The sequence below is a fragment of the Sinocyclocheilus rhinocerous genome, unplaced genomic scaffold (genome assembly GCF_001515625.1).
Source record: "Sinocyclocheilus rhinocerous isolate Xijiao unplaced genomic scaffold, SAMN03320098_v1.1 scaffold5898, whole genome shotgun sequence".
NCBI lineage: Eukaryota > Metazoa > Chordata > Actinopteri > Cypriniformes > Cyprinidae > Sinocyclocheilus > Sinocyclocheilus rhinocerous.
The window spans coordinates 368,083-385,277 of NW_015656642.1; the positions used below are offsets into that span (position 1 = coordinate 368,083).

At 38.9% G+C, this 17,195-nt stretch overlaps 2 protein-coding genes across 2 annotated transcripts in view; one reads left to right on the forward strand and one right to left on the reverse strand.

Annotated features, from left to right (window-relative positions):
- The window catches only part of LOC107720740 (arf-GAP with coiled-coil, ANK repeat and PH domain-containing protein 2), a 16,085-nt gene extending 10,642 nt beyond the window's left edge, over nucleotides 1–5,443 (forward strand). The window contains exons 10-15 of the mRNA XM_016528564.1: nucleotides 1,266–1,343; nucleotides 1,428–1,636; nucleotides 2,749–2,858; nucleotides 2,991–3,101; nucleotides 3,199–3,242; nucleotides 5,088–5,443. Coding sequence (XP_016384050.1) covers nucleotides 1,266–1,343; nucleotides 1,428–1,636; nucleotides 2,749–2,858; nucleotides 2,991–3,101; nucleotides 3,199–3,242; nucleotides 5,088–5,167 — 632 coding nt within the window. The 3' untranslated portion in view covers nucleotides 5,168–5,443. The remainder of the gene's footprint in view (nucleotides 1–1,265; nucleotides 1,344–1,427; nucleotides 1,637–2,748; nucleotides 2,859–2,990; nucleotides 3,102–3,198; nucleotides 3,243–5,087) is intronic.
- An 8,089-nt stretch (nucleotides 5,444–13,532) lies between these two features.
- Nucleotides 13,533–17,195, reverse strand: part of psmd1 (proteasome 26S subunit, non-ATPase 1) — a 52,121-nt gene continuing 48,458 nt past the window's right edge. The window contains exons 22-25 of the mRNA XM_016528568.1: nucleotides 16,740–16,832; nucleotides 16,430–16,654; nucleotides 15,906–16,069; nucleotides 13,533–13,710 (exon numbers count right to left, since the gene is read on the reverse strand). Coding sequence (XP_016384054.1) covers nucleotides 15,923–16,069; nucleotides 16,430–16,654; nucleotides 16,740–16,832 — 465 coding nt within the window. The 3' untranslated portion in view covers nucleotides 13,533–13,710; nucleotides 15,906–15,922. The remainder of the gene's footprint in view (nucleotides 13,711–15,905; nucleotides 16,070–16,429; nucleotides 16,655–16,739; nucleotides 16,833–17,195) is intronic.

The following is a 17,195-nucleotide window of genomic DNA, read 5'->3' on the forward strand; positions in this document are numbered from 1 at the left end:
AATCATTAGCTCATCCATGAACATGATTTCTGCCTGAGTCCCGTCGGATTGCATCGGCTGTGGGGATGAAGACCACAACTCCCATGATTCCACACTCAGTCACGCTGTCATCAAACTACACCTTTGTCTCTTCTGTTTATTTTGAATACGCGCCCTCCAGCGGCGAAAATTACATATTGTGCCTTTAATGATACTAAAATAGCATTGAATGACAGGAAGATAAATTTACTGAATTGCAATTCAATGAAATTCAATAGTCATACAAAAAAATTTAGACAAAGTAATACATTTTCATGAATCATATTATACTTAATTATAAACAAACATAATGAACTATAATATTATTAATTTTGACTAATTATGCCTATTTATTGCCATTCATATATCCGATCATGCACAATAGATTATTTTACACAGTAAAACACAATAAATGCTTTTACTTTCATATAATAAATGTTATTCCTCATACAGTATGTAGATACATTTCTTTAATTGATTAGACAGGTTTCTTAAAAACGAAATTAAATACTGCCAGAATGATTATTACAACCATAAAACAGATTTTACATTTTGCATGAGCACAAAATCTCTACAAATGTATCTCTTCACTTTATAAAAGTAAATGCTGACATCAAAATGTGAATCTGTTCATTATACATTTATATTGAGCTGTAACCTCTTAAAGGTTTTAAAAATAGACACAAATTTCTGATTTCAAATATTGATTATATTGATTACATTTTAGTTTTTCTGAATTTCCCCATTTGATGTGTGTGAACATGAAAAATTAAATGTAGTATTAAAAACTGCTACTACTAATGGTTTTCTTATCTTCTTTGAATGTTGTTCGACTTTAATTCTCCTTATTAAAATTAAAATTCAGTAATTTCGCATCCTGATTGCTAACTCAGTTCAAGTTTAGACCGAATTGCGTGTTAAGTTGAATTCAAATTCTAAAATTTGCCCAATCAACGCCCTGCTGGCTCTCTATGAAGAAAACGTTGCATCATCTCTCCATCGCTCAACATCAACATACATTTTCAAGTTTTCAAGTTTATTTGTATAGCGCTTTTCATGATGCAAATCGTTGCAAAGCAGCTTTACAGAAAATTAAATTTCTACATTATATTTAGTACTAAATTTCCAAATTTCCATTTCCATCGCTCTTGCCTGTTTGTCTTCTCTGTTGGACGCTGTGTGTTTGGTGCTGGTTTGCACACCGTGTAACAGAAGAGTCTGTGCAAGTGTAACTCTCTGTTTGACAGTGAAAAGCTCAGACGGTGACATGAAGAACCTCACAGATGGCAGCAGAGAGGCTTCCTCCAGCACGCTCAACAGCACAGGTCTGTCTGATCTCCAGAGCTGCCACTGTTCTGGACACAGATTGGGTGATGGTTCTCATGTGCTGTTGATCATCTGTCGTTCAGAAGCCCCAGAGCCACACGAGGAGAGTTCTGGTGAAGATCTGGAGGTTTTCTGCGAGCCCAAGCAGTTGACGCCGGGCCTGCAGCTGTACTGGGCGTCTTTCTCCCGCAGTCTGCCGGACATGGCTGAAGCTCTCGCCCATGGAGCAGAAGTCAACTGGACCAACACAGACCACGAGAACAGGACGCCGCTCATAATGGCTGTTCATGGGGTGAGGAGAACACACATCAGACCTGATCGATTGGTGTGAAAGAGCCAGATTCACTTCTTCATGACATTATACACAGCTATTCTTGTGTGTGTGAGTGTGTGTGTGTGTGTGAGAGGGAGAGTGTGTGTGTGAGAGAGTGTACAGGTATATATGGTTTATGAGGACACAAATGTGTATAATGACATGGGTACTACAACGTAAACATGGTTTATGAGGACACTTCCTGTGTCCCCGTAAAACAAAAGGCTTAAAAAACATACAAAACGGTGTTTTATGAAATTCAAAAACTTGCAGCAGTTTCCTGTGAGGGGTAGGTTTAGGGGTAGGGTTGGTGTAGGGCAATAGAAAATACAGTTTGTACAGTATAAAAACCATTACGCCTATGGAGAGTCCCCGTAAACCACAAATACAAGTATGTGTGTGTGTGTGTGTGTGTGTGCGTGAGTGTGTGAGTCTGTGTGTGTGTGTGTGTACCTGTTTTTCTATTCTGGTGGGGACTTAAACCTGAATACACACAGACTGTTTTTTAATTCTTTTGTTTTGTTGTTTTTTATTTTCTTTTGTGCATTATAAGTTTTTGTGTGTTATCTTTTGTGTTTTGTTTTCTTTTGTTTTTTGTTTTCGTTTGTGCATTAAAATTTTTGTTTTTGGTTTTCTTTTGAACGTTTTATTTTAATTTTGTTTGTCTTTGGTTAATTTTTGCTTTGTGTTGTGTTTGTTTTTTGTATGTTTTGTTTTGTGTAGTATTTTGCTTTTTTATTTTTTTTATTTAATTTTATTTATTAATTTTGTTGTTTGGTTTTGGCTTTGTTTCATTTGTTATTTTTGTTTTGTTTTTCTGCTTTGTTTTGCTTTTTGCTTCGTCGACTTACAACAGTTAAATATACACATTAGGTTATTTTACTTTTAAAATAATGTTAGTTCTTTACATTAAAATACTAAATGGTCCTGGTTTTATTGTATGATTCATCAGTGCATGCCAAATTTAAATGTGAAATGCATCACATTACAGAAGTGTTATGGATTATGAATGCTGTTTTATTTTAATCTTCTGGCAAAGGCTGAGTGCTTGAAAGTGTGTGATGAGTTTATCACCTGTGTGTCTGTATCAGGGGTCTCTGGCCAGCTGTGAATTCCTGCTCCAGAATTCGGCCAGCGTCAACCAGCAGGACAATCTGGGCAGAGGGCCTTTACATCACGCCACTCTCCTGGGACACACCGGGTCAGTTCTGCTCAACACTCAGGTCTTGTTTCGTAAATGGTTTTGTTTCTGTTCCGTTGCTTGAATGTTGTGCACATTTCTTAGTTGTGACTCCTGGTTTAATGTTATGATTTTTTTTTTCTGCTGCTGCAGGCAAGCGTGTTTATTTCTGAAACGGGGAGCCAATCAGAATGCAGCAGATGTCGAGAATCAAACACCGCTTTCAATCGCGGTCAAGGCAGCAAACGCTGATATTGTCACGCTGTGAGTTGCCATAGCTTTCTTTTTCAAAAGGTACAAACACAAACAGCAGTGTCGAGACATTAAGTGTTAACGGTTGAATGTGTTTCTGTGTGCGCAGGCTGCGGCTGGCCAAGATGAACGAGGAGATGCGTGAATCAGAGGGTCTGTATAGTCAGTCAGGTCAATATAACTCTAACAGCCCCACTGAAATGCAGTATCGGAAATGTATGGAGGAGTTCATTAACTTACAGCTCAGAGACTCCTGATGTATGCCGAAATCGCCAACGCACAAAACCAGTGAATGTACACAGATATCACATGAAGCTGAGCTTCAACTGTCCCCAGGATGGGTTCATCTAGCTTAGTATTTGAATGTAAAGTGAACAATAATAGGACATGTGCAATAACTAGTCTTGTGAAAGAGTGATGTGAAAACATGCACCTTATTTACATTGTGTGTATGTGTCTTAAAACGGTCGGTCTGTAAGAGTAGTGTAATGAAAACTCGGCCCACTCAGTATATTCATGATCACTCTGGCGCATTCCTGATATTTATCACAATATTATACTTGAGGAAGTGAAATCAAATCAGTATGTTTATAAATATTACATTTGTGAAGACATAGTAGATCTGTATAATTCAGTGTTAGACAACACTGTATTTGACCATAGATAATATATCAGTAATTATGAATGCATGTTTTGTTAACGATAACAGTAAAAAAAAAAAAAAATGTATCTATATTGAAAATCTATTTTAGCACAAAGTAAAATTTTAAACTTCAAACTTTTTAAAAAATATTTTATGTAGCAGCCTTTGGTTTTATGCAGATCAGTTGAAATTTGACAGAATTTACATTACAGAAAGAAATAAAATGAGAAGATATTCACACGTTTAGCATTAATTATATAAATATATAAAGTTATAAATGTTTTTTTTCTGTAATATTGGTAAAATCCTTTAAATATATATATATAATTTATTCTCTAAAGAATAAAGGATTTTTATATAATTGGTCAAATTAATACATTTTAATTTATTAAATATGTAAATTATATTTAATATTTATATATATATATATATAATTTTAAAATAATTAAATATGTTAAATTAAATTATATGTAATTGTCTGTAAAATTGTATTTTATAGTTTTTTGTAAAATAGCTAAAATATTTTAAGTAATTAGAGTTTATGTATATTACAAGATAAATTTGACGGTCTGAATGTTGCTATAAATATGATATTTTGATCATTTAATTTAGTTTAAGTGAATGTGCCAAATGAGTTGTCCGGATTATTAGCAGGAGCTGCAGTACTGCGTGGGTCTCAGAGGGGCGCAGTAGAGCTGGACTCTACACCCCACTGCTGCTGTCCAGAGGCTTTCATCTTCCTCTGCTCCATTTGGCGACAGATGTTTACCTCTTTGATTTTCACTGATTTTAATTGAGCTCTTTTAAACATTTAAGCATCGTATCATTCCTGCAGTTTCTTTACAGAGCAGTCTAAAAGCAGTCTCAGATTTATTAGTATGCAAATAAAGGTCGGAAATGATGGTATTATTATATATAATTCTGCAAAGCAATGTTGTATGTGTTATTTCTGAACCGCTCTCTTCATGTATCTGCTTTATTTCTCACTGTTATGACACTGGTTGTTATTTTATGTGGTAATTATGTATCTCACGTAACTCGTATTGAACCCAGAATGTTTCTTTAAACAGAAATCAACACACTTTGCCAAACACTTGACAGTATTTCATCAAAATGTGTTTTATGTGCTACTAAATGATAAATATCAAGAGAGATCAATGTAAACGGTCAGTAAATCTACTTCATCTGCATCACGTGCTTTTCACCTCTGCATTTCCTCCTTTCCTGCTGCTGCGTGCTCTGAGTTTCTGCTGTGAGGTAGCACAGGTATGCGCTCCTCTCTCTGGCTGGAGATTTGAGTTTTGAGTATAGACGCTCTCTACTTCCTCCATAATCGAGCGGTTTTCTCTTTGCAGGAGATGAGACGTACCAGGACATCTTCCAAGACTTCTCTCAGATGGCATCGAACGACCCAGACAAGCTCAACCGCTACTGAGCGAACACAGCAGACTTCCTCAACATTACTGCAGTGTGGGATTTCTTCCAAATCGGATTGGCTGCAGATTATTGTGCATAATATAAAATGGTTTCATTAGGTTTTGTCTTCATTGACATTGGCATGAATTTTTTTTTTTATGAAATCAATGGTGCTGCCCACATAATCTGGGTGACACCAGCAGAATTGTTGCGTTTTTATTGTAAACGTTTCATTTGTGACCCTGGAGCACAAAAGCAGTCTTAAGTCGCTGGGGTATATTTGTAGCAATAGCCAACAATACATTGTATGGGTCAAAATTATAGATTTTTATTTTATGCCAAAAATCATTAGGATATTAAGTAAAGATCATGTTCCATGAAGATATTTTGTAAATTTCCTACCGTAAATATATCAAAACTTAATGTTTGATTAGTCATATGCATTGCTAAGGACTTCATTTGGACAGCTTTAAAGGCAATGTTCTCAATATTTAGTTTTTTTTGCACCCTCAGATTTTCAAATAGTTGTATCTCGGCCAAATCTTGGAAAGCTTATTTATTCAGCTTTCAGATGATGTATAAATCTCAGTTTTAAAAATAAATTGACCCTTATGACTGGTTTTGTGGCCCAGGGTCACATATAGGATTTCATTCACGGATCCATTGGTCTCCATATAGATTTTCAGATGAATGAGAGTAATGTAATATTTGAGCCATAGGACTTCGTTTATGAAACATGCTGAATGAATTTTTGTGTCGATAAAACATTAAGTAAATGCGACTGGTTTTACAAACAATTTACACAAATCCATTCGGCTTGTGTTTCATAAATGAGGCCCATTTTTAGCTAAATAGTACATTTCAGTAAATTGCATCGGTGTATGACTGTAGAGCAAGGATTAAGCTATTTACGTTTACATCATTTCGAAAAACAATACTTTCGTTACATAATTTACTTAACTATTCTACTTCAGTTTTGGAAGAGAAAATCTTGTGAAAACTCATGTTAGCATGAACACGCCACTTTCTTTCTATGTTCAAACAGTATACAAGTCAAACATATTCCTCCCTCAGTGTGAGGGGTGTAAATTGTGTATATTCTGTACATACGTCATCTTGGGTTGGGAAGTGTATTTTGAGGTACTTCAAATGTTATGATAAGCTTGTTTGCATTCATATTGTAATCATCTCTCTGTATGATCCATGCGCTTTTAAAGATTATTTTATCAATTGCAAATGTCTGACTGAAAATGTCTCAAAATATATTATAAACTGTTCTCTCTACATTTTTTAATAATGCCTTATTCTTTTCTTAAACATGTTAACATTTAGCACTAATTATATAAATATATAATGTTATATTTTTCTGTAATATTGGTAAAATCGTTAAAACAAAATAAAATGATCTAATTATCCGTAAATTATATATATATAGATATATATAAAACGTAATTAGATTTTGTTTAGGTATATTAAAAGATAAATTTGATAGTCTGAATGTTATTTTACAGATTTTGCCATTACTGAAAGAAATAAAATTACTGTATGTAATTACAGTTTATGTATATTACAAGAAAAAAATTGTCAATTTTATGAATATATTTTTAATTAAACCACTTAAAAGATTTTTTTTTTTTTTAATCAAAATTCTAGTCTAAACCAATGTGTTAAACCAACAGTCTAAGCCGTCTCGTTCCTACCTTACATTATCAGATTGTATAGTCGTCTCCCATGCAGCGGGGTTGCCATGTTTGTAATAGGCACAGCTCTGTGGCAGAGGCTGATGTTATGTAAACACTGGCACGTTCCCTCTATAACGCAACAGCCGCTCAGTGATGGGCGACCTCATGCCCCTGCCAGCTGTGCACCGACTCCCCTTTTCATATCATGCTTTTATAAACTGGGAGCATTACCCATCACACTGCTTCAGGAGCTTTATTTATAAACCTCGTAAAATAAGAAGGCTCAAGCCATGCATTATGGTTATTGCTAAGGTTAAATCCAACGTGAATAAGTGACTCAATCTGTGCTTCTGGGAAGTCATTCCTTTAAGTAATGTAGTTTCATTAGAGGGTAATGTGCAAAAAGGGTGGTAGGCACAAAAACTGTTGCAAATGAAAGCGTGTCAATTAATCATCATATTGAGAAACTTCTTTAGCTTATATCTGCCAAATGAGTGAAAAAGTATGGTGATTTAGTATGTGCCTAGTTACATCTATAACTGGTGTCTGACAGAAGGTATTGTCCTATGGGGAAGACGCAGGCCAGTTAGTGTGGGTCATGTTTGAAAATTTCCATGGCTCATATCTACAAAACCTTGTTTCAAAGGAATTCTCTGAAGACTGGAAAGGTCGAACCAACGTTGTTAAATGGGATGGTTTTGTCGCTTAGGAACTGAGACAGTTGCGTTGACGAGCGATAGTAACATTTGTACTTTGTACTGTAGATGTGTCAACATTTAAACCACTTTGAAGTGTGTTGTAACGTTAGATATTCAATTAAATTGAAACCCAGTACTTACCTTAAAAAGTCAAACCAACATTTTCTCTCAAAAACTCCTGTCATCTCACATGCACGCAATGACTCTTGGGATAGTCTGGGCTGTGAAGGATCCATCTGTAGTAACCTAAATGGACCGTGTTTGAAGGAGCCTTCGAATTGAGACTGCCTTTGTTGCGCCTCTGTGATGCATTTGGTCTTCGAATGCAGCCTTTGAATTCGGACACAGCTATAGATTATGTAGACCAGTGGTTCCCAATCTGTGGTCTTGGAGAACCCCCAATACTGCACATTTTAGATGTCTGCCTAATCAAACACACCTTATTCAACTCATCAGCTCATTAGTAAAGACTCCAAAACCTCAAATGTGTTTGTCAGGTTAGAGCAAGGGTCTCCAAACTCAGTCCTGGAGGGCTGGTGTCCTGCAGAGTTCAGCTCCAACCCTAATTAAACACACCTGAACCAGCTAATTGAGGTCTTAAGCCGGATTTATACTTTCGCCTGGCTCCGCTTCGCGAGCCTCCGCTGACTGCGCACGCACCTTCCCAAATGGACGAGGCTTTTATACTTGTTGCATTCGCCGTTGTACTATTCTTTGAAACAACAGGGGGCGACGAGGAGTAATTGTCCTCTAAAACCATTGGGAATCACCGGTGCACTCAAAGCGAACTTCCGCCAACACCACGATGACGTCATATTTGCCGCGCGCACCTAAGCGAACTTGCGGACGCGTCGAGTATAAATCAGCCTTTACTAGGCATACTAGAAACTTGCAGGTAGTTGTGTTGAGACAAGTTGGAGCTAAACTCTGCAGGAAAACCGGCCCTCCAGGACTGAGTTTGGAGACCCCTGGGTTAGAGAGACCAGGATTGGGAGCCACTGATGTAGACCAGGGCTAGCCAACCCTGCTCCTGGAGGACGACCTTCCCACAGGCTTCTGTTTCAACTCTGTCCCAACACGCTCTTAAAGTAATCTTGAACAACTTGATTAGCTGGTTTAGGTGTGTTTGATTAGGGTTGGAGCTAAACTCTGCAGGAACAGGGTTGGCTACTGCTGATGTAGACCTGAAAATCCTAGCAAACCCCTCTTGGTAATGTCAAGGTTTGACTATAGCTCTTTAACTCTTCAAGGTCCAGAACCAGCTAAAACAGATGTGTCCAGTTCTTCTTCTGGAGGGTCAGGTTCCTGCGGAGCTCCAACACACCTGCCTGGAACTTTCTAGAGATCTTGAAGACATTGATTAGTTGAGGCGTGTTTAATTAAGGCTGGAGCTAATCTCTGCTGGAAGGTGGCCCTCCAGGAGCAGGACTGGACACCCCTGAGCTAAAATGTCTTCAAGAATACTAGGAAATCACAGGCAGGTGAGTTTGATCAGGACTGGAACTAAACACTGCAGAACAGTCGCTTTCCAGGACCAGAATTGAAGAGCAACTCCAGAAGTCCAGAGGTTTCTCACCTGGACTTTCTAAAGCAGGTACGGGCAATTCCAGTCTGGTCCAGCCCAGAGTTTAGCTCCATCCATAATCAAATGCACCTGAAAAAACTAACCAAGGTCTTTAGGACTTCTTGAAAATTACAGGAAGGTGTGTTTGATTAAGGATGGGGCTAAACTCTGCAGTACAGTGGTTCTCCAGGACACGAATTGCCCATCCCTGCTCTAAACCATCGTAAGAGGTTTCATCCTACATGATTTTTCAATTATTTGCTGGGTTTCTGCCAGATGTGTACCCTTTCCTATGGCTTGAAACAGTTGCAACAGTGGCATGGCTGATCTTGCTAACTGCCTCCAGTCATCTGGTGTCCAATAACTGATCGCAGAAGGAAACCTCAGTTCATTAATTTTGAAACTGGGTGACCCATCTGTCTGGTGTGCCATGTCATTTCCTTCCTGAAATCGCTGAACTGATGCACTGGAGAAATTATTGCATTGACCGCTTCGTAAAATCGAACATTAACTGTGACCTGGGAAGGGTGAGCGTATAAAACAAATCAAGCAATGTGAAATGGTTTTAAAATTGAATGACTTGACAGTAACTTATATGAAATAGTGTTATGTCATCATTTCCATGTGAGGATTGGTCAGATGATAAAGTCATTTAATTTTATTCAAGCTAGCGCTGAGCATCTTCCAGGCATCCATCCTTGCTCTGCGGTGGAGAGGAAATCTGTGGTTGGCTTCCCGCAGAGAGATGGAAAGCCACTGCTTGAGTCCTTTTTCCTCCATTAAAAAATACATTTGCACAAAAACAAAGAAGCCAGGCTCCATTAATATAATCTGATTGTAGTGTCCAACCCTCATCCTCAGAGCCACTGCTTGAGTCCTTTTTCCTCCATTAAAAAATACATTTGCACAAAAACAAAGAAGCCAAGCTCCATTAATATAATCTGATTGTAGTGTCCAACCCTCATCCTCACTGTCCTGGCAAGCTTTCCTCAAGAGTTCCAGGACAGTTAACTGTTATTTTAAACTTTTCCATTGGTGCTTCATACTTGTAAAAAGCGACATGAGATTGGGACTGCTAATGCTTCAAATTCTGAAACGCAAGAAGCCAAACTCTGTCATAGCCTACTTAACATTAACATCAAGTGGAGAGTGTAGGAGCTAACCACAACCATTTTCACAGCCCACAATTGTGCTACCTCTCTGCTTAATGAGTTCTTTGCCTAATGAACCAAAGTCTTCTCTCTTCTTTCCAGAAGTTGACCATTCAGAATTGACTCACGAGTTCACTTTAAAAAAAAAAATCACAAGCATGCAAGCATGGAGAATCCAAACAGACTTGTGGAATTATTCCTTTGACTGTAATGATGAATGAAGATGGAATGAAAGGGAGCTGTCAGCAACATACTTTCACACCGCAATCGTCCACCTAATGGCTGGAAAATTGTGGATGTTTGTTGCCCTATACCATCCATTTAGCCAATTCACTCGCGTTGCTTTTCTATTCCTCTATTCTCACTTCCCAGAATAGGGAGGCCCCTGTAGTTGCTCTCTCCAGTGGAGACACTTTTAAGAGCAGTGTCCCAAGGGTCTCGTCAACTACACCTCAGTGCTTCGCCAGTGAATAGCTGGAAAATCTACTGAATCCATGACAGTGAATCTGGCTTCCAGCTGTGCTCGAAGAGAGAACTCAGACAGGTTAGCCCAAGAAGCAGCAGCCTCTGTTGTGGAGGTTAATTCAATCAACATACGGCCCGGCCCGACAGTCTTATCAGTGTACAAAATTTCTTGGCAAGGTCTGCTCTGTGTATTTTATTCAAGAAACACTGGACATAGATGCCCAATGAAACACATTATGAAAGCAACTGGAATATATACAAATCTGTGTGTGTGTACATGTGTGTATATTCTTATATATGTGTGTGTGTGTGTGTGTGTGTGTACTATGTGCTCTACCCCATCATCTACCCATCAAATTATTTCCCTCAAATTCAGAGCTGTGAGAAAGATTAGGCCTGGTGGTCTACCTGCAAAAACCTAGTCCTTAGATCCCTATGACGTGAATATTGTAAACAAATTTGGGAATTTGCAATGGACTTGATCCACTAAAAATAATGGCTTAATTACCTGTGACACAATTACTAGACTCGCATAAAAAGTACCAGGAATTTAATCGGAGAATACACTGTGGCACTGACACTGAATACAATATCACAACCTTTCTGGTTTTTATGGTGCATTTTCCAAGTTTCATGTGCACGTAACGATTTCAAAAATGGAACAGGCTACAAATGGCAAACTCCCTGGTCAGTGCACTTACTACGGAACTAGGGAGCAGACTGAGGCGCACCCAAAGACTGTCCACTAACAAGCTTATCAGCTAGGTTCATCTCTTATATAAACTCAATTCCTTTGGCGTAGTTCATGGGATGTGGGCACTGTAGATATGCAATCATGGGAGCAAACAGTTTACTGTCAAGCGATAGCCCTTTTCAGGATGGTTTTAAATAAATTACCTCAACTGTGGTTGAAATGTTGTCGAGTTGTGAGTGCTCTCAAAGTTAAGGTAAAGCCGCTCTAGGAACAAACAGAATTTACAAAGACCTTCTAAACAAGTTTCAACCTTGGCATCTTCCATTGTTTGATAAACTCATGTTATTGGTTGAGCAAAGAGTTATGAGCAGCCAAGTCAGGCCTTTTAAACAAACAGATCGCAGATCCATTTGATGCTGCTAGAAATCCTGCAGGTCATTGTAACTTGGTCACATATTGTGACTTTTACTATTCCCACTGGGAGAGCCATGGGTCTGACCCTTGTGTTCCATTACAGCATTGTATTTATGATGTTCCGCAATTCTTGCCAAGATCCACAAATTCCCTGACTCTCGAGGACTCATAACAGTCATCCCTTTCCCCAGTTCAAATGGCCAGCCAGCGTGTCCATCACTGCACCCAGCAAGTACAACAAACAGAAGGCTCTCGACCACCTCCAGTGCCTGGACACCCGTCACAAACGTTTCTCCAACAGCACTCTGGCCAATCCGCTGACTGACCAAACTCTTGCCATCCGTTCTATCATCAGTAGTTACTCAGTGCAGCTTCAACAGACTGTGACTTCACGGCAAAGAGCAATGGGAGGTATTTGTTCACCAACAACCGTACTTGGGTAGGACGCGCCATTCTCCAAGTTTTCGCTTTGACCCTTTAGGGTCATATCAAGACAAGTCTCTGTTTCCCTGGTAGATACGTATCACCTTGTATGGTCATATATTCAGAAAACAGGCAATGAAGGAAAGATGTCGACACATAATAAAGTGCATTAATATAGTGGTTTCATCTGCATTTTTTCTGCTTTGCTATGATGTTGACTCGCCAGGACTGCAGTTCTTCTAAACGCAGTTTACAAGAGCACGGTCCATTAAGAGAGGCTGATGATGTCTGGGGTCTGTGTTGCAAGGTCCTTAAAAGAACTTTTTTCTTTTTCTTATTTGCAAAACAAACGAATGAAGATCTCTGCAGTTACAACAGAATGGTCAGGATCCAAGACTCCCCAAAATGACAAAGAGATGTTAAGACATGAACCACAATTCCAAGGAAATATAAATATGCGAGTATCTTTCCAGAACTGTGCCAATTTTCTTGAAGTCAAAGTCCACAGTATCCCACCCACTTTGTAAAGACATACGGGTTTTGCCTTGACAAAAATCTTTTCCTTTTAGGGGAAATAGTGAACAGTGGGGGGGGGCTGGGTGACTAAATGCTTCCTCCTGTCAGTTTAGGTTGGTGGAACACCTCTGACCACATACCATTAAAAACTTGGTAGTTTCTGTAGAAAGCACCTTATGACATACATTATACGGAAAAAGGTGGCTTGTTTATTGTAAAAAAAATAAATAAATACTGTCACTATGATTGATGCCGTTATGTCTTTCCTTCAGGCAGTTGGTTATTCTTTTGTAACTAGTTTGTGTAAATTGAGATTTGAAAAGATATTACCTACAGTGACAATGCAATGTGAGTGGATGGTCTTGGAAAAATGTCTAAATCTAACTTTAAATTGCAAACCTTTACAGCCCCCATATTTTATGTACATTAAAGCTGCTTATATATTTTTTTGAATAAGTTGCATTCCTGTCCACTTATCCATGAGCTTACATAAAATATACATATAACTTAGATCAATAAATGGCCACCATTTCTTATATGCTTTTTAAAATTTTAACCACGTTTGTCTTCTTCACTATTTAATTTTATATCCTGCAATGTGTATGCATGAATTTAAGTTTAAGTTATGCTGTTTAAAATAGTACAGCACGTCTTCTCAAAAGCATTTCATGTCAATTACCCATTTATTACAACATAATACTTAACAGTAACACAACAGTTTAATCAAATGTCAAAAATACAAGCATATTGCAGATCCACAACAATAAAAGCACCCAGTCTCATGTTCAACATATATATATTTTATTGTAATGACTGAAAACCATCATGTAAAACATCCCTCTAGTGGCCACGACAGGCCAAGTGGAGGAAACAACGTAAAAAAGGAAAAGGGGTGGGCATTTTGAGTAGACATGTAGCGGTGCATGCTGCGAACACGCAACATTCATAACACCACCTGCGAAAAAAGAGTGGAGACGAGCACATGAGCTTCACGGAGTTATTACAACCAATTCTGAGAGCAGTTAAAGATCACTACAGTTTTATGCAAAAGTTTGGGCAACCCTCTGAGGCTGCATAATAATTAGCTCTTGCTTTATAAGAAACGATTGATATATCAAAGAGTGATATATCATTCAGTTTCTAGAGAAAGCTGCATAATGTGAAATTTTCAGGCAGAACTTCTTAGTGCAGCAGTATTTGGGTTGTATGAAATGAAGTCGGAATGTGAAAAATAGACTGTGTAAAAGTTTGGGCACCCTATTAATTGTGTTGATTTCCTGTAGTCACTTAATTCTCATTAATTACAACACAATATTGATTTGATTGGCTCAATGAACCTTAACACTGCGTACCCATCATGGAAAATGATATTTAAGGTAGCTAATTGCTAGTTGTGCTTCTCCTTGATTCTCTACTGGGAAGTAGCAACATGGGAACCTCAAAAGAACTCCCCAATGACCTAAAACTAGGATAATTCATTAATATGAATTGGGAGAAGGATACAAAAAATTCTACAAAGGTTTAAGGTCTCTGCCTCCAGTCAGAAATATAGTTAGAAAATGGAAGGCCACAAGAACAGCCCTCGTCAAGGAAAGATGTGGCAGGCTGAGGAAAAAATATCTGAAAGGCAACAAATATCTGAAAGGAATGGTTAGAATTGTCACAGACAAACCACAGAGCACCTCCAAAGAGCTCCAAGAACATCTGGCTATTGATAATGTCATTGCACACAGTTCCACAGTCCAGCGCACTTTGCACAAGGGACAGCTCAATGGAAGGGTGATGTGGAAAAAGCCTTTTTTTGCGTACTGCCAACAGTCGTTTGATGTATGCAAAGGCTCATCTGGACAAGCCAGAATTATTTTGGAATAAGGTTTTGTGGGATGAAACTAGTGCTTTGCATGGTGGAAAAGAAGAACCTGCTCCCTACTGTTAAATTTGGTGGAGGGTCCATCATGCTGTGACGCTCTGTGGCAAGCACAGATACTGGAAACTTTTCAGAGTTGAGGTTTGCATGTATTCCACCCAGATTCTTAAGAACAATGTTCAAGAATCAGTCAAGAGGTTGAAGTTAGGGGGTTGTTTATTTCAGCAGGACAATGACCCAAAGCACTGTTCCAAAGGAATTCATGCACAGACACGTTTACAATGTTCTTGAATGGCCATCCCAGTCCCCAGACTTGAACATTGTTGAAAATCTATGGATTGATTTGAAGCAGGCGGTCCACGCTCGACAGCCATCAAACTGGCAGACATTTTGCAAGGAAGAATTACCTGATACCTGCAGTCAGGATTCAGGGACTTATCAGTGGCTATAAGAAGCATCTACTGGCTGTTATTTCAGAAAAATATGGCGCTACTAAATACTGATTGGGGCGCTCAAATTTTTGCACCTTTCTGTTTTTGTTATGATTCCCATTCCATTGTTTCTGTTGATTCAATAAATGTTATTTCAGAATTGAAATGTTACTGTACCCATAAGGTATGAACTAAATCCAAATGAAGTTGCTGCTTCGAAAGCCTAGCAGATTATAAATGGACATTTTTATCATTCTCAGGGGTGCCCAAACTTTTGCATAAACTGTATTACAATTTCTTGAAATTATAATTTTTTTTTTCTATTAGAATTTAAATGTATTTCTTAGTTTAGAATCTTAACATGGACAAAGAGTCTAAACTAAAATAATCCAGTGCATTTAAAAAATGTCCTTTTGTGTTCATGTAGAGGAAGTACCTGTAAGGTGTCATATCTCACTCATCTATGTACTCAAAGGGTTCTGGGGCCTCGGGCTCCTGCTCTTCCTCCTCGATCTTAGGGCCATGAGCGGACACGGGCTCCACGAGCTGCTCCTCTTCCTCACTGGTGTCTTTCAAGATGATGATGCCACCCGTGTGCAACTGGGGGCGACAATGTGGACGAAGGGGGTTACTATATGGTGTGACAGCCCAACTATATACTTTCAGGCAAAAATAGTTGTCAATCTTATGTAACGCAAAAATCCAGAATGATTTTGCCAAAGCAGACATTTTCACTTTAGAAGTCTCCTAAAATGCAAAAACAAGTGGCTGGAGTCATGCCAGCTGACCCCTGAGGACTAAACTGCAGCTCTTAATGCTGTTTGTCCTTTTGTGTTCATGTAGAGGAAGTACCTGTAAGGTGTCATATCTCACTCATCTATGTACTCAAAGGGTTCTGGGGCCTCGGGCTCCTGCTCTTCCTCCTCGATCTTAGGGCCATGAGCGGACACGGGCTCCACGAGCTGCTCCTCTTCCTCACTGGTGTCTTTCAAGATGATGATGCCACCCGTGTGCAACTGGGGGCGACAATGTGGACGAAGGGGGTTACTATATGGTGTGACAGCCCAACTATATACTTTCAGGCAAAAATAGTTGTCAATCTTATGTAACGCAAAAATCCAGAATGATTTTGCCAAAGCAGACATTTTCACTTTAGAAGTCTCCTAAAATGCAAAAACAAGTGGCTGGAGTCATGCCAGCTGACCCCTGAGGACTAAACTGCAGCTCTTAATGCTGTTTATTTAGAGCCATTGGGCAAATGTCTCTCTCTGAAGAGTTTCTCTCATTGGCAGCATGAGTGGTTTTACGGATGAAAACTGTCAAACATTCACAGCAGGCATTCACAAACATTCACAAATTAAAGGAGCTAGACTCACAGGTTTGAAGGGCTGGTATCTGCAGCTGTCAGGCATGATGAGGACCTTGAGCTGGGCGGCCATGACACGGGCTGGGTTCTCCAACATCTGGAAATTTGGCTCCGGCTCTTTTTTCTTTTCTTTCTCTTTCTCTTTCTCTTTCTCTTTGTCTTTCTCCTTCTCCTTCTCCTTCTCCTTCTCCTTCTCCTCGTCCTTCTTCTCTTTCTCGGCCTCTGCCTGTGTTTCCTGCATCAGATAAAGACGAAATCACTGGGGTTCTGTGGTACATGACATGCAAAAGGTTTCTGGGAGTGCTGTAGGACATGCATACCACTTCCATCTTTTCCTCTTCCTTCTCCTTCTTCTCCTTTTCCTTCTCCTTCTTCTTTGCTTTAGCCGTGATGGACAGAACGGCGGTGGAAACCTGCCAGAAGAACAGCGGGACAAAATTCACCATGATATCTGGGACTTGATCAAGAACATTGGCTTCTGGTATCAAGTTGAGATTTGACAAGCCAGATGAGAATTCATGGTACAAGGGTTAAAACTAGGGCTGTGAATATTTGGGTAGACAGCGATTCGATTCACCATTCATAGGTTTTCGATTCGATCCAAGAACGATTTTTGCAAATTTAGAACGATTCAATTTGATTCGATTCACAATTAAATTTGATTCGATTCGATTATAACGATCTGATTCTGCATTCTTTAAGTGCATTCACAGGATTATTTAAATGCTTCCCATAAATTCTTTAAATGCTTAATCAGGAGGCAAATTACACAGCAG